This window comes from Halictus rubicundus, chromosome 1, assembly GCF_050948215.1.
Source record: "Halictus rubicundus isolate RS-2024b chromosome 1, iyHalRubi1_principal, whole genome shotgun sequence".
Lineage (NCBI taxonomy): Eukaryota > Metazoa > Arthropoda > Insecta > Hymenoptera > Halictidae > Halictus > Halictus rubicundus.
In genome coordinates, this window is record NC_135149.1 from 21,735,320 (window position 1) to 21,760,588 (window position 25,269).

The 25,269-nt window shown below is 40.1% G+C and overlaps 6 protein-coding genes across 10 annotated transcripts in view; 3 read left to right on the forward strand and 3 right to left on the reverse strand.

Annotated features, from left to right (window-relative positions):
• The window catches only part of Wake (ankyrin repeat and fibronectin type III domain containing protein wide awake), a 183,138-nt gene extending 180,802 nt beyond the window's left edge, over positions 1-2,336 (reverse strand). Inside the window, exon 1 of the mRNA XM_076793791.1 lies at positions 2,012-2,336. Within this exon, the coding sequence (XP_076649906.1) occupies positions 2,012-2,014 (3 nt within the window). The 5' untranslated portion in view covers positions 2,015-2,336. The remainder of the gene's footprint in view (positions 1-2,011) is intronic.
• Positions 2,337-8,868: 6,532 nt separating this feature from the next.
• Positions 8,869-10,107, forward strand: Maf-s (MAF bZIP transcription factor K). The gene is made up of 2 exons (XM_076794019.1): positions 8,869-9,215; positions 9,479-10,107. Exons 1-2 carry the CDS (start codon positions 9,189-9,191, stop codon positions 9,842-9,844), a joined length of 393 nt encoding a protein of 130 aa, XP_076650134.1. The 5' UTR covers positions 8,869-9,188; the 3' UTR covers positions 9,845-10,107.
• Mt2 (tRNA (cytosine(38)-C(5))-methyltransferase) lies at positions 9,767-11,462 on the reverse strand. The gene is made up of 2 exons (XM_076793977.1): positions 11,322-11,462; positions 9,767-11,195 (listed from the first exon to the last, which is right to left on the reverse strand). Exons 1-2 carry the CDS (start codon positions 11,374-11,376, stop codon positions 10,174-10,176), a joined length of 1,077 nt encoding a protein of 358 aa, XP_076650092.1. The 5' UTR covers positions 11,377-11,462; the 3' UTR covers positions 9,767-10,173.
• Positions 11,421-16,615, forward strand: Ema (C-type lectin domain containing ema). Of its 4 annotated transcripts, none has more exons than XM_076793842.1 (14): positions 11,421-12,122; positions 12,190-12,318; positions 12,466-12,599; positions 12,672-12,829; positions 13,072-13,301; positions 13,397-13,589; positions 13,664-14,308; positions 14,383-14,503; positions 14,575-14,729; positions 14,797-14,958; positions 15,037-15,199; positions 15,271-15,574; positions 15,640-15,773; positions 16,032-16,615. In XM_076793842.1, the coding sequence occupies exons 1-14, from the start codon at positions 12,049-12,051 to the stop codon at positions 16,472-16,474; spliced, it is 3,045 nt and encodes a 1,014-aa protein (XP_076649957.1). In that variant the 5' UTR covers positions 11,421-12,048; the 3' UTR covers positions 16,475-16,615. The 4 variants fall into 4 exon arrangements, with proteins under 4 accessions (XP_076649957.1, XP_076649966.1, XP_076649973.1 ...); XM_076793851.1 differs by having other exon boundaries at positions 11,422-12,122; positions 12,672-12,820; XM_076793858.1 differs by having other exon boundaries at positions 11,423-12,122; positions 15,061-15,199.
• A 432-nt stretch (positions 16,616-17,047) lies between these two features.
• Positions 17,048-21,571, reverse strand: Hrs (Hepatocyte growth factor regulated tyrosine kinase substrate). 2 transcript variants are annotated; one of them, XM_076793910.1, is made up of 11 exons: positions 21,134-21,571; positions 20,972-21,056; positions 20,646-20,721; positions 20,373-20,561; positions 20,007-20,281; positions 19,858-19,933; positions 19,615-19,791; positions 19,190-19,545; positions 18,710-19,023; positions 18,357-18,655; positions 17,048-18,103 (listed from the first exon to the last, which is right to left on the reverse strand). In XM_076793910.1, exons 1-11 carry the CDS (start codon positions 21,168-21,170, stop codon positions 17,537-17,539), a joined length of 2,451 nt encoding a protein of 816 aa, XP_076650025.1. In that variant the 5' UTR covers positions 21,171-21,571; the 3' UTR covers positions 17,048-17,536. The 2 variants fall into 2 exon arrangements, with proteins under 2 accessions (XP_076650025.1, XP_076650014.1); XM_076793899.1 differs by having other exon boundaries at positions 17,048-18,139; positions 21,134-21,566.
• A 695-nt stretch (positions 21,572-22,266) lies between these two features.
• Atf-2 (Activating transcription factor-2) lies at positions 22,267-24,864 on the forward strand. The gene is made up of 7 exons (XM_076793692.1): positions 22,267-22,641; positions 22,701-22,794; positions 22,863-23,008; positions 23,083-23,411; positions 23,587-23,803; positions 23,886-24,231; positions 24,297-24,864. The coding sequence occupies exons 1-7, from the start codon at positions 22,591-22,593 to the stop codon at positions 24,701-24,703; spliced, it is 1,590 nt and encodes a 529-aa protein (XP_076649807.1). The 5' UTR covers positions 22,267-22,590; the 3' UTR covers positions 24,704-24,864.
• The last annotated feature ends 405 nt before the right edge of the window (positions 24,865-25,269 follow it).

Here is a 25,269-nt window from a genome sequence, read left to right on the forward strand (position 1 = left end):
TTCTACCTAATCGGAGGCACGATGGCATTGATATCGCAATGAAAACTAATTTGAAATCCAAAGCGAAGTACTTCAATACAAAATTCAAGATATAGAAAGAATGTCTGACTAGGCACTGGCATATACTACTCGACCAACAGCCTTTGTTTATTGAACAGTAACAGACAATTTATAATAAATTCCAGGAGAAGCATCTTTAACGCTTCTATATAAATTCAATAGTCTGTCTGAGCACAAGTGTGTTCTACTTAATTTTGAACACAAAGGAAATGTATCTCTGCAAAATTTAAAACTCCACGTCTGACTAGACACTGATGTCTACTACTGATCCAAGAATACAAATAAATTGACAAAAATGAACTATTTATTTAATACCAATTGCAAATCGCTTCTATATAAATCGAATGCACTTCATTCTGGCCAGGTACAAATAAATTCTACTTGACTGAGGACACGAAAAAATTGATAACCCAATGGAACGTATTTTGAATTTCAAAGTAGAGTGCTTTTTTGAAAACTCCCAAGACGTAGAAAAAACGTCTGACCGGGTACGCATAAATTCGACTTGACTGAGGGCACGAAAAGATTGATAACCCAGTGGAACACATTTTGAATTTCAAAGTAGTGCTTTTTTTTTTAATTCAAAGCGTATAATGAACGTCTGTCCAGGCACTGGTACACTCAACCTAGGGCACAAGCAATTCAATAATAGGCAATTTATAATAAATTCCGGAGAACACTTTTGTCTAAATATAAAACACTTGGAGCCCAGCCAAGTACCGGTGCAATCTACTTCATTAGGGGACGAAGGAATTAACATCCCAATAAAATTCAGGACCCGACACGTCTGACTAGGCACTGGTATATACCATTCAAGCAAGGGCACAAATAAATTAACCAAGAAAAACAATCTCGATCTCAAGAGGAGAACGGTTCCTTGTAGATCCAAAACACTTGGTGTCTGACCAGGGTGAATTCTACTTAGCCGAAGGCTCGAGACAATTGATGTCCCTATAAAACCAATTTAGACCCCACTGCAGAGAGCTACGCTGTAAAATTTAAGACGCAGACTCAGCGTCTGACTTGGTAATGGTGTATACTACTTAACCGTGGGGGCAGAAATAATTTAAATCCCAATACGGAACGATCTAAATCACTGCGCAGGACGTTCCATTCTGGAGTTCCGAATGTTGGCTCGGTGTCTGGGCAGGTATTGGTGTATACTACTTAACAGAGGACACGATGTATTTAATATTCTTTTCCAAAATTCAAGATACACACTTGGTGTCTCCTAAAGCATACTATTCGATCAAGGACACAAATAAGACAATTCCTAGGATACCTCGTTCTAAAACTTAAAACACAGATTCGACGTCTGTGACTGAGCCAGGTATACTCTACTGAATCAAGTGCACAAACAACTCTAAGTCGCAATACAACGCAATTTAAATGCCGGAATATTCTTTTGCAAAATTAAAAACACGAGCACGATGTCAAAAGAGTTCAGATGCCAAAGGTATATAATTTAAATACGAGAACCATCTCGTGTGAAATGAAATAGCACAGACGTCTGACCAAGCACTGGAGCATACTACTCGGCAAAAACAAGGGCAGTACAAAGCTAATATAAATAACATAAATTCCCCCAAGGTTAATTTAAAATTCACAAAACCGGCTGTCTGACCATCTACCGGTGCATACTACTTAACCAGCGTAAGAATACAGCTTCCCCGAAGAGAAATATGAGAGCGATCGACCATTCCGAAGAGGGACGAAGAAAAGCGACCATCTTGTTCACAGGGACCACAATATTGACAACGATTTATATCAATCGGATCACAAAGAAGCGACAGTAAGTTGGTACGGTCAAAAGCGCAGCATTATAACGTGATCCTCGATTCTTTTCGAATCGGCTGCCCGAGCCGCGACTCGCGGACCTGCGTGGACGGACAAAAATCCGCGCATAGATCTCGCGAGTCGGAATTTGCATCCACTGGTTTGCGATACAGACCATCAGTGTCGTCCGCGTGACAGATAGCAGCTGGTGTGCATTTTCCTTAGGTTGTTAGCGCTTAAGTTAAGTAGTCCTCCGATCCTCGGTCCCACGGAGAGATCGCGGTCGATCACGGATGAGGATCCGAGACAAGGGTCGACGGTCCTTGATCGGATTGCTTTTGCGAACGATCGAATCGTCGCGTCGCGCGATTATGTTCTTATCGGTTTGCGACGCGGTGTACACCGTTTCTTCGCTCGATTTGGAAAGTTGTCGCGTGTGTCGGTAATCAAAGGCGTCTCTGTCGCGCGTTCCGCGTGTCTGCGATGCGCGCGTCGCGATGTTCGGCCACCGACTGTCAGCTGCGTCGCGACGGGACGTCGGCGCGACGACCGAACGCCGCCGAGGACGTCCGAGGGCGGCGAAACGACGCCCGGCGTCGCGGCGACCAGGGGGAACAAGGAGAAACAGAACACACCGCTCGGACGCGGCCGAGAACTTCTGCGGTTACCCGCGAATTAAATCTTCCCGATCCTTGCGAACCGCCGGACAGTGGGCTTATTTTGAGAAAATGTTTGTACACATCAACTGATAATCCTTCAACGTTTCAAAAGCCAAAATATTAGCCTTTTTAGATCATTATGTGCGCAAGAGATTACAAAGTAAGCCATAGAAACACAGTTTCGTCCAGCAAGCGCCCCTAGGAGCGCCGCGCTCGTTCTTGGGTTTCATGAACCGCTTCATAGTCTTCCCAGGGCAAGCTCGATTAGGTGAAACACGATCGGACAGCTCCTTCCGTCCGAGAGTCGCTGAAATTCAGCTTGGTCCAGGATTCTCCAGTGTTGTGGGCAAGTTCCCGCGGCCAGGCTTTGATCGAGTTTAATTGCAATCACGATCGTAATCGCATTAAACAAAGCTACAGCGATTTCTGCGTCGTACTATCGGCGCGACTGTAATACGCATTCGTATAAGCCGGACGTGTTTGCCGATTGACATCAAACATGTTCCCGAGGCAGTGGGATTCGCCTGTGCAGATAAGCTATTTTCAGAGCTCGTCCCGGAGAGTCCCCGATTCGATCTATACTCGGTGCGAGACCGATCCTCGGATTTTTACGGCTCCGCGGATTCGATCTAGCGATGAATAAATCCGTTCCCGGGATATAATGAATACATAATCCGAGCTGTTGTTCGATTGCTATCTAAATTAAAGCCGCGACTCACCAGCTGACAGCTTATTCATAGCGAGCTACCGGGATTCATTAGCAAACGGGGACCACCACTGGTATCTCGCGATCTTTCAATTTGTCTTCCGGCTCGTAGCTCCTTTATCCTCCTCCTAAATTCAAGTAAACCCTACTCTTTATATACCAGTGTACTTCGAAGCACTGAACCCTTTAGGGTATCGGCAGTGCCGATCGATTTCTTAATGGCGGCTTTGATAAATGCGTCTCTCTCCTCTACCACGGTAAATTAGCTCCATTGTGCGACGCCAGGAGTCCCTCGATGGGCCGCAATATTCGCAACAGCGTCCTCGGATCGCTGGTCCAGCTTCCAACGATCCTTATCGCTCCGATCTACCATCGGGTCTCGCTGTCCGCCTCGCCGCAATTGTTCTCACGGATTAAACGCGATTCCGTATTCCTCGGAGCTAGTTCGCGATAGTGTCCCGGATCTGTCGGCACGCCGGATCCCCTGGAATTGGCTTTAGCTTGCGTGGACTCTTTCAAGGATGTCATAAATCCACCGATCGGTCCTTATCCTCGGGATTTTGGCTAGAACACGTGGGAAAATTTATAGCCGAACCCATCCTTTAGAAAAGAACTTTACACCTTGTAGATCTCGGTGAGGTTTCGTGTTGGATGAGGAATGTGTCTGGCATGGTCGGCAAACGAAATTCAATTTTATTTGCCGTGTTACTCTGATTTTCAGTGGTTCTTGTCATTCTAGTTCTACTATTCTTTAGAAGTTTCTGGATTTTTTGGCAATACTGTTACTGTTTGCGATTTTTCTTAACACCATTAATACTATAATACTGCTGTAGATCGATATTCGGTGAATTTTACTACTTCTAGTGTTTGAAAGAAACAAAAGAAACCAATTTTCCCATGTATCGCTAGCTACTCGGGGTGCCTGGTAAAGAAATCAATTTTTATTGTACAGAACCGGCACTCTAGAATTACCTACAAGATATTCTGAAGGATTATACCTCCGCCTGCCACCGTATCGATGCATTTTTCTTCCGGGATGCTGTCCTTCGCGGCAATCGAAGGAGACACGTCCCGAAATCCATTATCCTGGCATTATTCCCAATAGTCTCCGGAGGAAATCTGGTCTCCTGGGGAGCTGATAATGAGAGCATTCACGGGCAGTGAATCAATTGTCGCGGTCGCGGACGATTTGGAAAACGAATCCCCCGAAATACCTGGACAGGACTCTCTCTCTCTCTCTCCCTCTCTCTGCAGCCGCATTGCGACAAATCGCCGGAATTTGTCACGGGCTAGTGAAATCGCCGCGAATCGAAAGAAATAAGAGCTACGTTATCATTCTACGCCACGAGGCAATTAGAGACAGGGCCAATCAGCTGTAATTAAGACACTTGTCCCGAGGAATCGGCGATTTTACACCAAGTGGAGACGTTGGATCGTGTCGAGAAGACGCGAGAACATTATTGGTGTCTCGAGCTTAATTAATACCGACTCGCGGTTCTCGAACTAGGAACCAGCCAATTACTTGAAGGGAACGTTTAATTCGAAGGGACTAACAGGATCGCCGAGTAAATAAATTATCGTTGCCAGGCCTGGCTCGATTACACTGTCCCACATCAATTTCACATTTCGATTACCGGCAGGCGGCTCTTATTTTTGTGTGCGCTGAACGAGAATCTGGAACCAATCTATTGGCTGGTGTAATTATATTCTGCCTAGAGCCCTCAATTTTTTAAATGAATTTGAAGGAGGTCGAGAAAATTGGACCGTCAACGGCGCGGCGTCTCGCTTCCTATTAACATTTTTTTAATACATTCAAATATGTATGACATTGTAACAAATATATATCGTTGTATTTGGGAGAGTTTACAGAATCATTCTACATAAAATTCATCCACCTAGCTTTTACGGTTGAAGCAGAAAAAATTCTTTAAGTTGACAGCTTCATTTTATCCTCAAAATTTAATTTCTGAATAATTGAGGTTGATAGAGAGGGACGACTCATTGTCAGAATTTATAAGAATTGTCTGCTGATTATGGAAATGCAAGAATATGAAGTCAAAATTTGTGTTATTAATGAGCGAACAGGGCGACACGCACGTGCACGCAAAGAGCTAAAGTTGCGGTGAAATGCAATCGAACGAATTTCGGATTAAATTCGGATCGGACCGGTGTCACCTTCAATTTGCACAGTTTGTACACCGAAGCAAATTAGTGTCAGCTGCTGTGTAACTCGGGGGGTTTGCAATTGATTGCATAATTAAAAGAAGGCTCATACATCGATGGTCAAAGACTGCTGCGTGATAAATGCATGTAGTTACGTGCTGGATCGTGACCATCGATTTAGATTTTCTAAATTTATATAAAAATTCCAGAAATTTTTCTCAATAAATATATGAAAAATTCCTGAAGTAATCCTACATAGATATACTAAAAATTCCGAAAGTAATTCTAAATAAATATATCGAAGATTTCTGAAATGGTAAGTCGTACGAATTATTAAACTCTTCTAAATATTCAATTTAAGTGTTTGACGTACGATGATTCTGGTCAATTTTCCCTTTTCCCGATACACGGCAAACGCCATGCAGTAATAATGTAACGCTGCCATTGTTTGGAACAGCGCATTTTCCATTCGGTCTTATTCTGAAGTATATTTTCTTGGCGTCGGTGCTAGTTTGTATTTTCGCCAGGAAAACATCTTCCTCCCATCTCGTTGTGCTCTGCTATAGCTCCACTAGACTGTCTGCAATCATCCACCTCCGTTCCCGTCATTTTCCTGGCTACTGAATTACCGCTCGGAGATAATGGCCGCTCCTGGGATCTAGAACGGAAAAACAAGATGGTAAACATTAACGCGACACCGACGTCTTTCTTCCGTCCGACAGCGAATAATCAAGCGCTTTACTTTCTAAGAACGAGATAGATGAGCTCCCAATAAAGATGTTTATTAATGCCGGTACTGATTAACCCATTCATTAGTTTTTGACGAGACATCCGGACTGGCCATCGAAACAACTTATAAAATGCACATTTGCATAAAAACCTATAATCTAGCTATTATTAATGCAAACTAAATGCAATTGACATCATGCATTGCTTCATTTATTTATTTTCATTATTCCTCGTTCATTGTATTTATTTTCCAATTATTCAATCACTCCTAATAAATATATACTTAATTTTATGGTTTCCTTTTTATTTCTTTCTTTTCGAAAGAAAGTGTACTGTACTGTATATATATACAGTCCCATATAAAGAAATGACCTCGAATAACATTCATGACCTTAAATCTATAACAATGTGACCTTGAGAAACATTTTCTACTTGCAACAATATTCGTCCCTTCAATTATGTTTAATAAGTGAATCATTTCAGGTGCTTGTGAAGGGACTATCGTTAAATAGAATTGTTATTATTAATACAATGGATCCAAAAATATTTTAGCTGTACGATTGATTGGAAAAAAGATCGATACGCTTTTAGTGGATACCTTATATATTCGTGTACTAAATCGGCTGCACTTAACCAGAAAATTAAGCGAACAGAGCCGTAAAAAAATCTCTTTGAGTCCGAAAAATTGCACAGACTTCGTGGGATTAAATGACAAAGGAATCGAATTGCAAGCACATCGGCGCAAAGCCTCGCGAATTTTCAGAATCGCCTGTGTACCTCGTCGATTCGGTAAATACCGACTAAATCCTGTTATACTAAAAAAATATTGGCCGATTTTCGCGAAGGGAACCAAACATGGATTTCCCCATAGACGGAAGTGAATGATTTCGCGAACGAATGATTATTCTGACCCGGCAAAATGAAACGCAAACAACATTTACATGCCGATACAGATGTGTCGCGTGCACGACGATTTTCCGGTTTCCGTTGCACGCGCCACATAGAAAACGCGATAATGTTCATACACGCCCGGTGATTTCTTTGTTTATTTTTAATTATGGACGCAGAAAGCGGCACGTTCGTTTGCCGAACGAGAATTCGCATTGTTTGCCCGACAATGGCTGGCACGATATTATTCTTTTTTACGGTGCAATTTGTTTAATTGCGCGCGACGAAAACATTGAAAATGTACAGATTGCTCTTATCGTTAAACGTTGGTATATTTTAAACAATTGAACACGAGAAATCATTACCTGAAACGCGAAGAAAAGGACTGTAGACGAACAGTGGAGAACCGGCCGCCATTTTGGATTCCACGGAATTTGAATGTGAAGACCTCGATGACCGCGCCAATTCTGGAACTGTGCAGAACCAACTACTTTATTAAGCGAATTATTTTGCCTCCCTGGATGTTATACGTTTAACCTATTTGTCTAATTGATACACTAGTGTTAGATCTATATGTGTACCTTTTCTTATCGTTGCACACGCTAATTAACTAATGAAATACGTAAATTATGGTGGAAACACTGCACTGACACGATCTCAATGAAATTCGTCCAAAGACTACCGCAGCGCCACCTGGTTTATTCGCAAACAGCAGGCACTATGTAAATACTTTCACAGAATTAAATACTTTAATATAATTACTTTACAATAATTACTATTCTAGCATCGAAAATGCATTACTGATGTTAATAGACCTAGTCAACTGAGACAAAGCATTGGCGTTGCTCAATAGACACGCGATTTGAACAATTGGCATTCAAATATTGTTAGGGCGCCACCTTTGTTACTTGTGGAACTTACAATACGATTTAATTATGTATTGTATTGTATTCTGACAATAGTTTGTGTTGTATGTATTAACATTTTATCTACTAGCAATAAGTCTCAGTCTGTTTGAAATGAAGCATTTACAACTAAGGCTTTCTCATTGATAAACCAACGCAATACAATAACTTCTTTAAGGGGGTGTTATGTTTCAAGAACATTGTTACGTTTCGCTCTTATATAGCGCAATGACAAATATAAAAGAATACACTTTAGTGGGGTAGAACAAGCAAAATTTTACCTTCAGAAAGACTCCGCAAAAAAAGGAGTTTACGATAATACCCTTCCTGTTTTTGACTGGAAGCAGGGCGAACAAACCAGTAAAAGTGTGATTTCACACAAGGATTTCTCCAACTTAAGTTAGGGTTAGGGTTAACTACAAACACAACTTGTACCTTCGAGGTACCTTTGTGTTCCCTCGTAAACTCACTAATTCAATTCTTCAATCGACCTGCTTATAAATTAATGATTTAGAATGCGATAACAAACGAGAAACTCGAAATTTCGTGGCCCTCTATGGAGAAGAGCTAGAATCAAAATTAACTCAGTAGTACCACAGACGAGGTATAGGAGTAGACCAATCACCATATTGGGGTTTCGTGTCTCACGATCTGAAATACCGACATTGTTAACAACAACTAGATTACTTACGCCCTCTACTCTGACGCACGATAAATGTTGCAACTAGATCCATGAAAGCCTTGGACCATATACCTGTAATAAATGATAAAGATGCGACTCTGAACCCCGTACATGACAGCTCTAGAGCCCCGCGGATGTGAGACAAAAAAATACATTGGATGATTAGTCTACTCCTACACCTTGTCTGTGGTAGTACAAATAAAGTATACGAAATACTCGATTCTCACTAAGTTACTAAATTAATGAACCGTCGGTAGCGTAGAGAGCGACACGAAAATGGTAAAGTATGATTGGTCTACTTGTACATCTCGTTCGTGGTAGAACAAAGTATCCATGATTCGAATATTTAATGATATTGTTCGAACTGGAATACAAGGAAAATACTGCTTCCTGTTATTGTCAGTTATGAAATTGATTCGTAAAAAATAATTCTATGATGAGAAAGTTTATGCTTTTAGGAAGGTACCTATCGTATCGTGATGCGAATGGCGAATTGACCTGCATGAAAGTGTACAATGACTAAGCAGATTTTTCCTGAAAGCGTAAAAGGTAGAGGAAAATCGAAGCCTCGGTGGCTGCTCGACGTTGGAACCTGAAAAATTTCATCGTTTGGGAAATTTATGGATGGAAAAAGATCTATAAAAATGGTACGTTGCAACGACCCCGTGTATGTTATCGTCCCCTATGTTTTCTTTATGCGTCATGTATCATTTCGGCGTACGTAACTATGACACGCAAAAGATTAAACTCGTATCATTCTTTGTTTTTACTATTTTTGCTAATCTCCATTTTGTATGTGCCATGATACAATTTTTTCTGGTAATGGCACTTACATATTTTATGTAACTATATAAATTAGAACAACTTGTAAATCAATTTCCAGTTAAATACGGTCTATTTAATTGTACAGGATCCTCTTTCACCTGGCCCTTGTCTAGATATTAGCGACGATGAACTGGTGTCTATATCAGTCAGAGATTTGAACAGGCAACTAAAATTGCGTGGTCTATCGCGAGAGGAAATAGTACGCATGAAACAACGTAGGAGAACATTAAAGAACAGAGGATACGCAGCCAGTTGCCGCATTAAGAGGATCGAACAGAAGGATGAGCTGGAGTCTGAGAAATCACAGGAGTATCGAGATATGGAAACTATGCAGGATGACAATAATCGCATGAGAGAGGAAATAGAGTCTTGGCACTCGAAGTATCAAGCATTAAAGAAATTCGCAGCAGAGAAAAAAATTCACATTCCACCAGAATTAGAGACTATGTAAAATAGATCACAGTGCGTTTGGCACTGTACATTGATAGAAGAGCACTGGAAGAGTATTTGAGTATTGGATTTCTAATAATCCTACATGAAAATTGCATACTGTAAAGGAGTTGCATCACCAAACAGTTGGAATACACACAAAAATTATAGTGCACCTGTGCACTATATTAACTACAAAGATGCCTCAAGAACTATAATTAATATGTAATATTAATGTATGGATAACGCTTATTTGTATTAAAAATCGAATGTTTTTACGTAGAATATTTTATTCAACTTGTCAGCTTCTCATAAGTTTTATAGAAAAATATTGTATTTCTTTGTACAGATTTACATAATTTGTTTCTCAGTGTGCAATAGGTATATTAATCTGCTAACTACATATACGTTAATTGAGTTACCTAGCAATCTATATTGTTGTTTTCTTGTAATGTGAACAGGAAATGTAAAGTCCTCAGGAAAACACATTAGTCTGCAGATTTCTCTTGGTGTGAAATATCTTAACTTCAACTTTTCTAGGATCTGTAACGCTTCTAACGATTCTCGATCATATTTACTCGCTGCTAAATACGTTTCTTTAATCACATCTTCTGAATACGGACAATACACCGATCCGGTACCTTCTGCATAGTGGCCATAGGCTTTTGTAAAACAACAGGAACCACGGTCTTGAGACGTCCTTATATCTAATATCCAGGCCCTCTTTTGTAGTAATTTGCTAGGTACTAGGTACTCTCTGTCCTCAACAGTTTCTAAAATTTTATCTAACATATAACAATTCTTATTGATCTCTATATCTTGTATACAACCCTTTTCTGCTAGGAATTTATGTTTCCCCTTAGGCAAAGCTCTTAGAACATCCTCAGGCAAATCAAAATTTAACGTAACATCAAAACAAAACTTTAGATTCTTTTTCTTGGCTAGTAAGTAATATCTGCATCTACTATTCGGAGTACCGAACTGACATGGGCTCAAAACCAATTCTCTGCAGTGAAATCCAGAGTCATTAATGCATTTTAATACTGCATCTCTCATTTCAGACTTCTCAAACCCCTTTACATTCTCTAGCAAAATATATTTTAATGTTTTTATTCGAGGTATGAGTTCAAGTACAGAAAATAATGACGAAGACCTATTATCGGCTATATCTTTTTGGAGGCCTATCCTTGTATACGGTTGACAAGGAGGACTCATTAGTATGGTGTCTATATACAGATCATTTATTTCTTGTACAGAAATTGACTGAACATTGCGGTTCATGAGACAAACATCCGGGAAATTGTGTTTGTACACATCGTTCGCAACATTGTTTATATCAACAGCTGCGACACAGTCCCCGTTAACGCCGCTTTCTGAAAATATCAATAATTAATTTACATTTGTTTATCACATATGGAAAGGCCACGTTGGATAATGTAGGTTAGATGTTTCTAAACAATGTATCATGTACCTGAACAAATAACAACAGAGTATCTCACCTTGAAACGCATAATGCATTCCCCCGATACCGCTATACAATTCTAGCACTCTCATGATTAATGAATCATTTGAAACCTTTTAATTATAGATATTCCGATACGTCTCCTGTTAATTGTCAATAAGCTCATCTGCTCTATTTAGTATCGATGCGTTTTCAAATTCCTTTGCAATTCTCTTTCGTCAGCTTTAACGAAACATGGCTAAATAGTGACTCGTAAAGCAAACAAGTACTTTGACTCATAATTAACACGCTTTCACAAACAAAATCTATACAAATACAAACAATCACAACGAGTGACAAAGAAGTAACCTAACATGTGATTCCATAGTCCGTTCAGTAATGGAGGGTAGGCTACGTTTTACGTCGCGCTAAATTTTATGTCTGTGATACAACGTTTTGCCTCGAAATTCTGTTTACGGTGCGACGGGAAAATGTGCAGGAAAGATACGTGTGAATTCGCGAGCAACATTAGTTGTTAGAGCAACGATAAGAATGAACAGTGCGAAAACAAGAAATCTAACCTGAACTATGTGTTGACTTTCGTCACTATTTTGACAATTGTTTCGACGTTTACGAAAATTTCAATGTGCAAAAATCCGCGTACAGAATCCCCTGTGACCCTAATCATATCGACAAACGTTGACACTTTTCCTTAGCGATCAAAGGTATCGAAAAATGAGTTTATCACCAGCCACCACCCAAATGCTATCGCAATATTAAGAAAAATGTTTCGGAGCCGAAGCTGGTTCGGAGGAGGGCTCTGGAAGCCCAAAAATCCTCATTCTTTGGAGCACCTTAAGTATGTACACGTGTTACAATATTTATTATATATTGTTATAATATTTTCATCTTTTTATTGCGCACAGGTACTTGTACAATGTCCTATCGAAGAACCAGACTGTGTCTGAGAATAACAGAGGATTGTTGGTAGAGACCCTTCGTTCTATAGCTGAAATTTTAATATGGGGTGACCAGAATGATAGTAGCGTGTTCGAGTAAGTATAATGAATCGGCTTAGCGCCTTGGGTTTTTTCGAAAACTATGTCGTATAATGCTAAGCAGCGCGAGTACACTGCTCTGTTTTTTGTATTACAGGCCAATTTCCTTGTATCACAACTAACACGCTTATTTTTTATCCACAGCTTTTTTTTGGAGAAAAATATGCTTTCATTCTTTCTACGTATTATGAAGCAAAAATGTGGAAGCTATGTATGTGTTCAACTGCTACAGACACTGAATATATTGTTTGAGAATATACGTAATGAGACCTCTTTATGTAAGTTCTTGAAAGAATTATTTCTCATGTAAGAATATTCAGGTGATGAAGTATTCTTCGTTTCTTTTCTAGATTACTTGCTCAGTAATAATCATGTAAACAGTATAATAGTGCACAAATTTGACTTCAGCGACGAAGAGGTGATGGCATATTACATCAGTTTTTTAAAGACCTTGAGTTTGAAGTTGAATGCCCATACCATACATTTCTTTTATAACGAGGTAAACGAGGTACACGTGATAATCCTCTGTGTCTATTTTTTCACTGTAGCCGATCTCATGTCCATTGGTTTTAATAGTAGCTGCCTGGTTTATGTTATTTTCGATCTAACATTAAAAGCTTTGAATGTGCGCATAGTGTTTCATCAGTTGGTATTACCTATGTTATTGTGATCATCGATTCATCTCCATTCCTTAAGTTGCACTAAACACTCATGAAAAAAGGATATTGTTTAATTTAATTTTCTTATCAGCACACCAATGATTTTCCATTGTATACGGAGGCAATCAAATTTTTTAACCACTCGGAAGGCATGGTTCGTATAGCGGTGCGAACCTTGACTTTAAATGTCTATCGTGTAGAGGATGCCTCCATGCTCGTGTTTATAAGAGACCGCACTGCTGCACCTTATTTCAGTAATCTTGTATGGTTTATTGGCAATCACATTATAGAGCTTGACACCTGTGTCAGAAACGATGCCGAGTAAGTGAGACAAAAGTTACTAATGTAAATAGTTCTCTTGAAAATAGATCTTTTTCGTGTACCTATGTATATACATGTGTACATATATGTTTCAGTCATCAAAGTCAAAACAGATTGTCGGATTTGGTAGCTGAGCATTTAGATCATCTGCATTACTTGAACGATATTCTTTGTTTAAATATACCTGACTTGAATAAAGTCTTGTCCGAGCACTTGCTACACAAATTGTTAGTTCCGTTATACGTTTATTCGCTTACGAAACATAAGAATCTTTTGTGCCAAAATCAGGTATGTTCTCGATTAATAATTACTTAACAATCATGCTCAAGAATAATCATTTATCATCTTCGTTTTATCGATAGGATGAGAGAAAACATGTAAGCGTTGTAGTAGCTCTGTTTCTACTTTCACAAGTGTTTCTTATAATATCCCATGGACCTCTTGTACATACTCTAGCAGCAGTAATATTGTTGTCAGACTTAGAAACGATCCAAACAGGTGCAAGCAAAGTGCTTGAAATGTATGGTGATATGTCAACTACCAAGTCAATCGCTTTTTCACCCCCAAAAGAAAGCTTAGAAAAGTCTCTAGAAAATTTGAGCGAGTCGTTAAGCGTGTCGGACGGACTTTGCGAAGAGGAATGCAATGTAGAAGACGAGAAAGATGATAATCTCGTCAACAGGATATCGGAAACCATCTATCCCAGTACATCGTTCGATACTGCTTCGATAGGTGACACGCCTGTACTGATGAGCCCAGAACACTTAGATATTAGCATTCCGAATGATGATTTAGAAGACATCAGATACTTAAATGTCACCGATGAAGAAAAAGAACAGAGACTAGCATTAGAGAGCCCTTTGGCACCCGAAATGCAAAAAAATCTAAATGAATCTTTGTCGAATAAGCCGTTTCTAGAAACTATCTTGAACTCTTTATTTTGCACAGAAAATGACTATGCTGCATTATTTGCGTTGTGTTTGCTTTATGCTCTAGCTAATAATCAGGTAAGAAGAGAACTTTGTGAAATACTATACATTGATAACATGCAGCATCTATTTTAACGGAGCAATTTCTTCAGGGTATCGATCGCAACACTTTGGACCCGATTTTATCCAGCTCACAAAACTCCACGACGAGTTTCTATAATGAAATTTTAATAGATAGACTAATTCAAATTATAACGTTAAGTTGTCAAACAAGTGAGTCCGTTTCCAGTGTAAAATTTCCCTAATTTTCCAAATACAATTTTCATAAATGGTGTTTTTATCAGATGCAAAAGTGAGACTCGTTACACTGGAATTGGCGATTAAGTTATTAATGCAATTAGTAATATCAGATGGACAAACAGTGTTAAAAGACTCGCATTTGGCGGCGATCGATGCGGCCAAAGAGCAGAGTACTGCGTTGTTAAAAAATGTTTACAAGGTGCGCTGTGACAGCCAAATAGTTAGTAAATTGAGACACAAAGATGAAATATTGATAATGTTTGCAGAGCGAAGACATATTCCTAGACATGTTCGAGGATGAATATAGTGAAATTCAGAAGCGACCCTTGAACGTTGAATGGTTGATGATGGACAGTAACATTTTATTACCACCGACAGGGACTCCGATGACGGGTATCGAATTTACCAAAAGATTACCGTGCGGCGAAGTAAGTCTAATCATTGAAAGCATTTCTAATGATTGCATGAGATTTTAATAGAATGTAGGTAGTTAAATTTATTGATAGAGAATAAAATTATCGCTTGCACAGGTGGAGAGAGCTCGTCGCGCCATAAGAGTATTTTTTTTAATAAGAGAATTATCTTTAGCGATTAACATGGAACCAGAAACACAATTGCCTCTGACTAACCCAGTCAACTGTGTTCAAGTGGACAATGTTCTTGACCTAAGTAAAAATCATTCTTTCTCTAACGTGTATACAACACCTACAAATATTTATTCTATTCTGATTTTTCCATAGATAATAGCGATTTGATCGCATGTACGGTCGTGTGGAAAGACGGTCAGAAAATTCGACGTTTTCTAGTCATTCATGTTGTGCAATTAATCCTCGTAGAGCCAGACACTAGTAAATTAGGTTGGGGAGTGGCGAAATTAGTGGGCTTTCTGCAAGACATTGAGGTAGCGGGCGACAAAGATGACTCGAGATGTTTACACTTAACGATTTACAAACCTTTGAGTAGCTCAACCGGCAACCGTGTTCCTTTACTATCGACAAAATTTATCTTCGATGATCACATTAGATGTATGGCTGCGAAACAAAGGTATGTCTTTATTGTAAATATGTATTCATCCGTTCATAGTACAAATTCCACTCTTTCACTTTAAGGCTAACGAAAGGACGGATAAAGGCACGGCAAAAGAAGATGAGTCAGATTGCAAGATTGCTTGACATACCCACTAGTATGCCCCATTCTTCAACACCACCACCAAATTATGCTCTACGTGGCTTACGACATGAACGTATGTTGTAACATTAGCCAGCGTCATTTAAGGGATAATTTTAGAATATTTTACGGGAAAAAAATCTATTTAGAGGTCTTTATTGCACATGTCTTGAGCGTCTACAAAAATTTTTGCTGCATACCTCCAGACCTCTAAATGGATTTTTAATTAAATTTTTCCTTTCCCAAAGAAATTCTAAAAGTAGGGTTCAAAATCGAGCGATTACATAAGTGTTAAATAAATGAAGGAGACTAATATTTGACTGTTTAATATTAGGCTTAGCAGGACGAGGTCAGAGACAGAAGGAGCCGCGACCGATGTTCATAGTAAACAGAGTGCCAGGGTTCGCGGCACAAATGCGCAAGGAAACCAATGCAGCACCTCCTACCGGGTTCCCGTCGTCGACTCCGAAACGTAGCGATAACAACACAAATGAGAAAGGTCAAGAGAACGGTTTGCGATCCCGAGATAATTCACCGAAAATGCCAAGGCCGCGGAGCGAAGAAATTCCTCTGGAAGACATGCGTCTCCGGAAGGCAGCTCTAACCTCTGCCGTATTGAGTATATCACACAAGTGTCCGGAGAAAAAGGATAGTCAAATCTCCACGTCGGCCAATGGCGAACCTTCGACTGTGATTCGAAAGCTTTCCGAAGAGACGTCCTTTACCTGCCCGAAGGAAGCGAAACCGCGTAGAAAGGGTCAAGTGGAGACAGTATGATCCCGAGACGAAAAAGAAGCGTACAGTTCGAATTGATTTTTGTTTTTTTAGAGAATTTAAGAGAGACGTGGGAATGTATATTCGATCTTGATTTAATGGAAGAAATCTTTGGTGTGCGTAATAAAAATTGTTTTACTACCAGGTACTTTCTAACTAAATGATGACTCGAGAGACATCCCATGCTTCATCGTTTCTGTTAATAGGATAGTGAATAATGTGGAATTAATCTTGTAAAAAAAAAGACACGATATTTGTGATTTCAGTAAAAGGTCAACCATTGACGAAACTATTTATCTTCAGTTCCTTTCTATTAGCATAACTTATAAGTATTTGTATATACATTTTCATCGGACACAGACGTCGCGTGCCGTTAGATAGTTTTCGTTTTTCGCTGTATAAATAGTACAACTTCCCAACTCTACAAATGAAGTCTTGTATTTAATTTGTGTAAATATATGTATCGCTGCTCAAAATTTCTATAACTCAAAAATATACACTGGAAAATAAATGATCTTTCAAACGTATTGGGTTTCCGTTTCGTGAGAATCAAACAATTCTCTGTTAGCGACTACGAAAGGTGTACAGGTATATTTATTTTAAAATTAACATCGTAGCTTGAAGAAACGTTAATGCTTATCTGAAAATTCCACAATAAAATTTACTAAATAAATGTTTATGTTATATATTATTCGTACAATCTTTCTCCTAATTAATCATGTCAATTAAGTCGTATCCATTGTTTGCTTGTAGGCTGATAATCGGATACCATAAAGACGACAAACAAGTAATTTACCAGTTAGGAAATAAAAAACTAAAACGGCATATATATTCTTGCATTCGTAATCTCGTACGTTTCATATGAAAAATATCCTTGACGTTTAAAAAAGTGATTCCGACCTGAACAGGTCAGTTGCGATTAATTAATCACTAACACGGTTAAAAATCAACTCCCGTTTTCAAGTATTAAAATCATCAATGCCAATTCAAAATGAAAATTTCTGTTAAATTAGAGGTTACCTTAAATGCATTTCTAATTATCGGTAAATAGTAATTTGAGTCTCTTCAATCAAAGGAAATTAACTCCGCTGTTTCAGGCTTCGAGTCCTCTTTCACTTGCACGGTTTCATTCGATGTAGGTGGCATTTGAGTTGGCGGCTGATATTGCATCGGCTGACCTTGGGAAACCGGGTTTGGCGGCATGCCCTGAGGCATCACAGGTAAATTAGGTCCTTGGGGACCTTGCATCGTCGGATTCGATGCCAGAATTGGTCCAGGCGCGTTTCCAGATGGCACCTGAATGGGACCGGTTTCCTGGGACGAAATAGGAGGGTTGGAAACGCGTGGCGGCATGGAAGATCCTTGAGGTCCAGGTTGCTGTGGGCCCACTTGAGGCGGAAGACCAACCACCTGACCCGGTGGACCGTGTGCTCCAGGACCCATTTGCGTGGGAGGACCCATGTGACCCTGGGGAGGTACCTGAGGTATGCCCATTTGATTCGGAGGTCCTGGTTGCGCGATCGCAGGAGGAGGACCCTGTTGAGGTGGAATGTGTCCTGGCGCAGGCTGCTGCATGTGTCCTGGTGGTCCTGGCTGAGCAGGCGGCGGTCCCATTTGATGTCCACCTGTCTGCTGTAGTTGCGGTATGGGATTTGTCATTTGAGACATCTTTGGAAGAGACGTACAAAAAGATTAAGCAAAACGTGTACAAACAGATTTAGCGCACGCTCAAATGCTACATTTCAGCGATGAGAAGAAGAAACCAGGGACTGAAAAGGTTCTGAAAATAACAGTTCTTCGCAATTGTTTTGGGAACTGAACCGATATTAGAACTATTTTCAATCTCTGGAAGAAACGACTGCTAGAAAGTTTAAGATGTCTTTACCATTCCAGGACCAGAGACAGTAACTCGACCCAAGGCTTCATGCCCCTGCACGGAAGGATCAGTCGGTTGCTGTTCTTGATTTGCTATTGGTCCCATCATATGAGGCGGCATCTGGTTCATTGGAGGCATGTTGTATCCTTGCATCGGTGGATACTGTTTCACAGTAGGCTGTCCGTACATGTATCCTTGATTGGTCGGCGACATGGGATTGTAATTAGTCCCAGGATTTGGATATTGAACGTGGCGAACGGGGGAACCTTGAGACGGCCCCATGTAGCCAGGTACAGCTTGGTAACCACCTAAAGTTTATGCGATAAAATAAAAAATGATTAACAATAATTTTCTCAACTTACCCATTATGTACTGTTGTTTTTGCTGTTCTTGTCTCATCTGCATTTCTCTCTCCTGCTCCTGAATCTTCTGCAGTGCCAATTGGCGCTGATATTGTAGATACTCTTGTTTCTTTTTCCTCATGATTGCTAGCTTTTGAGCCATCAGCATTTGTCGCTGTCTCTCAGCTTCCTCCGCCTGTCTCCTCAATTTTTCTTTATGCTCCTCCCGCAGAGCATCCAGAGCTGCCCTAGCATCCTTCATTTGCGTCAGTTTGTCCTGAAGTCCTTCGTAATATACCCTGCTATCGTCTTGTTCTTGGATGTACCTCAACAACCTGCGCAGATTTACACATTCAAATTAGAAATTTGCTAATAATATTTAGTATACGAGAGCTGGAAAATGTTGGGTCGTTATCAAGGCTAATCCCGAAAATTTTCGAGAACCCGACTCGCACACCTCTAACAATATTACATAAATTTAGATTGTAGTTCGTGACGAACCTTGAATGCATAGCAGTGATATTTAAGAACAAAGTTTGTACAGAACTATCGTTAGCAATCGATCGGCCTCGGGATGAATTACTCTTCATCCTATTAACAAATATTTCCACTTGAGATCTCAGGGCGCTAACGAATTCCTCCATCTGGCTATCGACTTCTCCGTTTTGTTGCTTCGCGATTACAATCTTCTGTGGCATTGGACTACTGATATTAGGAGCGGAAGGACTAGTGACGTCGACCCGAGAAACATGCTCTTCTATCGCGGTTTGTCTTTGCTCCCAATATTTTCGATTTAAATACTTCGCGAGCTCGGGATCGATGTCTTCTTCTTCTTGCAATTTCGATGGACTCGAACCCTGAAAAATAGAAGTTAGTACAATTCTTGATTGCAACTTGTGCCAATTAATCAATTAAAAGAAACTGACGGGTGACGGCGGTGGAGAATATGTTGTCCTATTTATAGTGTTTGTATTCGTTTTTATTGGACCAGACGTTCGTTTCTTTTCTTTCTCCTTGAGTTCCGCTTCGCTCTGACTTAAGGCAATAGCGAGATTAAGTTCCTCTTCCTCCTGAAGCTCTGCTGCTGTTTTCTTAGGAGGTACCTGACGAAATGAAAAATTAACACAGAAGAATATTACACAGAATATTACTGCGCAGAGATAATATACCTGTTGCTGCTGGGCCAACGAGCTGTTGAGATACTCGGCAGGTAAATCAGCTTCTTTGATTGGCACCGCAGATGTTCTGCAGAGATACAGTAAGAGAATTAGTAACGACTCGTAAGAACAACAGGAAATGAAAAGAAATTCGTGCTTACTTATTTACTTGCTCATAGCAAGTTTCACAAACTCGAACTTCTTTTTCAATTCCAAACTTGTGCAATGTGGATGTCCTGTTCGAACATTGAGCACAAAATACTTGACCACATGCTCTACAGTGATGTTTCCTCTGCATCATACTGAAAGAAACTCTACAACGATGACAGACATCAGCATCAACCCATACTGGTGCGGTATCAGCACTAAACATTGCATCGCTTTCTTTCAAAGCAGGGAATTTATATCCTTCAGCTTTCATAATGTTCAGTGTATCCTAGAATGAATGTATTTTGTATTATTGGTAATATTTAACGATATAATACGAGCTAAAGGAATTTCTATGCAACAGGAAATTGGGAACATACTTGCACTGCTCTGTATTTGGGGCTATTACGGAATGCGTGTGCCCAGGCTTGAATCAATTCTAAAGTCTTAAGCTTAACGTTGTCGTGAGTTGTTGTTTTGACTAGCTCTTTAAGCTGCTCCATGTATTGTTTCGTACCAACTTCATCATGAATTAATGAGCCACAATTTTTAACACAAGATTCCAAGACCTGCGTTTGAAGAACGCTTGTAAGATGCGTTTATCATTTAATCGATAATCATTTTATTAAAACAACTGTCTTAGTATTTCTCACCAATAGAGCAAATAAAGCTACGTGCGGATTAGGGTTTATAATTTTCTTCTTGATTGCTGCTAGCGCTGTCTTAGGTCTACATACATACAAAATACAGCGTTTCACTTACATACAGAGAGAAATCGTAAAATATCGTTTGTTACGAATTTTAATGAAAGAGACAAAAGAAAGAGAGAGAAGAAAGATATTAATGAATTTTAGTGAATATTTTGCCAAATTAGGTGCGAAATCAATTAAATGTCTGTTGGCGAATAAAAACGTCACTTTTTCATCGTAAATAGAAACAAAATAGGTTAATTGAAAGTTAGATGACAGTTTGCACTCACTGTACGTCGTTCTGACGAATTAAATCGCATATTTGAAGAATCGGAACCCAGTCAGGCTCGAGCTGATATTGACTCGTTGCTTTATCTGTAAAAATTTCATTAAAACCATGAATCATAAAAGTCAGACATTTTGTTGGGCTAACATTGTTAGTAAAAACCTACCCAATAATTTATCAAAGGTGGACGCGCTACGAAACATTTTGTTGCACCAGGAACAATCACGTATTATTTGTAATCGCTCTGTCTATCCGGGGCTTTTGCAACTATCTTGACAATTCAGTAGCAAAACGTAATCTGACAACCACCTATACTGTCGATGGCACTGCTATGCTGACATATAGCAAAATATGTATGAGTCACGTCGCCGACGGTTAAAATGGTTATCCACCGCACTCCAACAATCTGACAGACAGTGACGAAAATCCGAATATCTTTCTGTTGAATGATATTCAACGGTGCACACAACGAATTTTAAACCGTCGAGAAAAGAGTACAAAAACGCCTACGCATTGTGATTAAATATTTGTTTGTGTTGTTAGATCGTTTGTTGCATTCTTCTGGATCAATATTGCGCATTAACAATTGTCATCCGTAACGCCCGGAACGTAGTTGTATCGAAGATTAATAATCAGTTTTAATCGCCAATTATTAATACTAAAATGTTCTACGAACTTTAATACTTCCAATCCATGACAAAGAAGTCGAGCGAAAAATTAGTGGACAAATTATTCAAGTGCCATTTGATTTAGTCTCCTTGAATATTCCAGAAATGTGATCATTTTGAGATTTTTGCAATGGAATAAATGCATGGAATAGTAAAAAATATTTTAATACAAAAAAAAATATACTTTGGACACAGACGAGGTATAGGAGTAGACCAATCACCATATGGGGTTTCGTGTCTCACGATCTGAAATACCGACATCGTTAACAACAACTAGATTCCCCATACAGTGCTGCCCCCTGCTCATTTTTAGTAAGGAACAGAATCTGAGCAACTTTTTAGCATGAAACAGAACGCACATCGTCGGTGCCAATATCACCGACGAGATATATACATATCTCGTCGGTGATTGGGGCCGTTACCGACCGCTCCCAGTCGGTGCCAATATTAATGTTGTCGATAAGACAGAATTATAATATACATTTATAAAATACGAATTTACATTATCGACATCTTGATAATACAAAAATCTACGTTATCGGCATCCGCCACACACCTTACCATAGTCACCAATCGTGGGAGTCCACAAGAATAAAATATTCCTAGATGACGATCACCATACGCACGCGCATTTTAGGGTTATGTACCTATCCACTTGAGTGTGCTGCACCAATGGTGTTAGCTTTGCAATATGGAAACAGCTGATGCGATAATATTTGGTAGCCCGTGTAGAAACCTCGCGTTGACAATTAGTTTGCGTCTGGTCGACATCACGTCAATGAAAAACAGTTCCACCGTGGTCAGTCACACAGAGAATGTATCGGAACAACAGTAATTCTCAAGGAAATGATTATCCTGACTTGAAACTTTGTATACAATACTCCCTCAGCTGTTATATCTCTAATACTTCAGTGTTTTCAAACTATCGCAGGACTCTCGTGGCTGCAAGTCAACAATGACTGACACAGAGAGAGCATTTGCTTGTTCTTTGTCCGGTTGTACCATGGTAAGCGTGTAACATTTATATTTCATTCCCAACCTCTATTAACAATTGCGGTTTTACAGAGTTTCACCAATGAGAATCAGTTGACGGTGCACATGAAAAAGCACGACATGATGCTGAATCTGGGTAGTGGTTCCAAGAATGCTGGCTTTGTGGGTAGGTACCTATGAACAGATTATTCAAAGAAAGAAAGATAAAAATAATAGAGATTGCTTGACCAACAGCCGACCAAACTCCTACACCCACAAGATTCATCAGAAACTGCGAAGAGGTGGGTCTGTTCCAGGACCTGCAGAATGTGAACCCTTTCGAGGAGACATTTAGGAGAGCAGTGGAATCTGGGAACACAGGCACGCTCTCTGTATCAGAGGTAACGAGCAAAAAGAAGAAGCAAAAGCCTTCATCTTAACAGTCTTAGCTCTAGTTTAATGAGTGTTCCTCTAGGCTGGGATCACAGACGACACTCTGCACACTCCTCACATATTCCCCCACATAGCCGACGTGCTGTCTGGCAGTAATCAGATTCTCTCTGAAGGAAGTGTTCAGGAATGCACTAGCAGCATTTCTATCACAGAGAAAGACACCAACGAGAGCACTATCATAGACACAGAGGTCTGCACTAATGTCAAGCTTGCTAGAACAGAGGAGCAGGATTTGTTAAAGGATAAGGTGGATGGAGTAAAGAATGGGACGCTTGTGGAGAATATTATCAACCAAGTCACAAGTACACAGATTATACCAAGGGTTTTGGATGACCAAGCTGGTCCCCAATTGTAAGTGGATTCTCGAACGTGTACCAATAGGGGAATGCAAGGTCAACTCAGACCCAAGATCCTTGAATTATTCCGAGTATTATTTATCTGTATTACGTTCTACGAGTCAGGATGGACCCTGCATTCCACAGGGGAGGATTACTCCTGTTCGATTGAATCGTACGTCTGTTTCAAGATCGATAAACGGGGAGGAGGTTCAACTGCTGTTGAAGACGGCCGATGGCAAACTGATGCAGCTATCGGCTATGCCGGTATGCGAGCCACTTAGTACCTGCGTGGCGCAAACGTCATTGAAACAACAACAAACGGTCGTAATAAAAACCGAGCCACCTCTACAATGTGCCGCAAAGGTAGACCCCAAGAAGCCTCCCCCACTATCCCTGGCCAAAATGGTATTTAATACTGCCACGAACCGTTCCTGATTGCGTTTCCTGGGTGTAAGTCTTCTGATGTTTTCTGTACGTATGATTGCAGAGACTGAAACAAGTGCTAATAAAAAGCACAGGCTCGCAAAACGATAAGTCAAACGACAGCTCGGTGAATCGCGAGTTGAACGCCTCGAAGAAGGAGAATCAGGACAAACAGCCGATAGACCAAGTGAAAAAGAAGGAGATTCTCGAACGGAACCGCGCGAGCTCGATGAGGGCGAGAGCGAAGAGGAAAGCGTGGATCCAGCAGCTCGAGAGGACGGTCTCTAACGTGAACGAGACCAACGTGGCTCTGCAAATGGAGATCAAGGTCCTGCGAGCGGAAGTAGCCAAACTGAAAACGATCCTGTTGGCTCACAAAGACTGTCCGGTGACGAAGGCGATTCAGAAAGGTAGTCAGATCGAAAGCGATCGTTTCTACAGCTGTAGACTTACCTTGCAACTGGGTTTGTTACAGGAAACGGAATAATACTCGAGCAAAAAGTAATATCGCTCAATACGGATCTGACCGCCAATTCGAATACTCCACTGGGAATTTCTGTAAAGAGGTCGACGGCCTTCTCTGCATCCGAAGTTCCCATCGTCCCCAAGAAAAAGCTGTCCCTAGCACCCGCGAAGAACCCCATCATTTTCCCCAAAGTCGACTGCACCGCCAACTTGACAATCCCAAGCGCGACTCTAATCAAAACCATGCCTACCTTGAAGATCATGGGGGTTGGTCAACTTCTGGCCGAGAAGGAGGAGACCAAGCAGATACTGATCGTGCAGAACCCGCCCAGGAAGGTCGAGAACGCTACGAGACAAATCATTCAGATCAATCCTAATTACGAGATCGATCATGGACCGAAAACCGCGGGAACTTGAACTGTACAAGCGCGTATAGTTACGAGGGTTAAGAACCTTTGATTAATCGTTACACGATTATTGTTATATTTATTTTCTTCCAAGGGAAACTAAAATGAGCGCGGATGTTTATACATAAGAAATTTTATTTATTTACCGAAATAAAGAAGAGTATTTTCTAACACAGTGTCATTATTTGACCCTATACTTACCTTTCAATTAATCCTTGAAAGTGGGGGTGAGGTATAAATAATTTTAAGGCTCCATTGAGATATTTTTGCGGGGAGGTTAATTTAAAATTATAAATGAAAATTCTAAACGGTGTTACGCTAGTTATAAAATGTAGAAGGTCGCTTGGTTGCTCGCATAAGTATTGCATTGATTAATGTTCTCGTTTTCGATGTGACATTCTATTTAAAATGAAATAATAATAATAATAATTCTACTGCTCCGATATTCAACTATTAGTGAAAACATGGGAGTACAAACCGTATAAATTGTTTTTTTTTCTCGGGAGTTAAATACGCACGGGGTCACAGAGGAACAAATGGTGAACCATAGGAGGATTTAAAACGGTAGAAGGTATT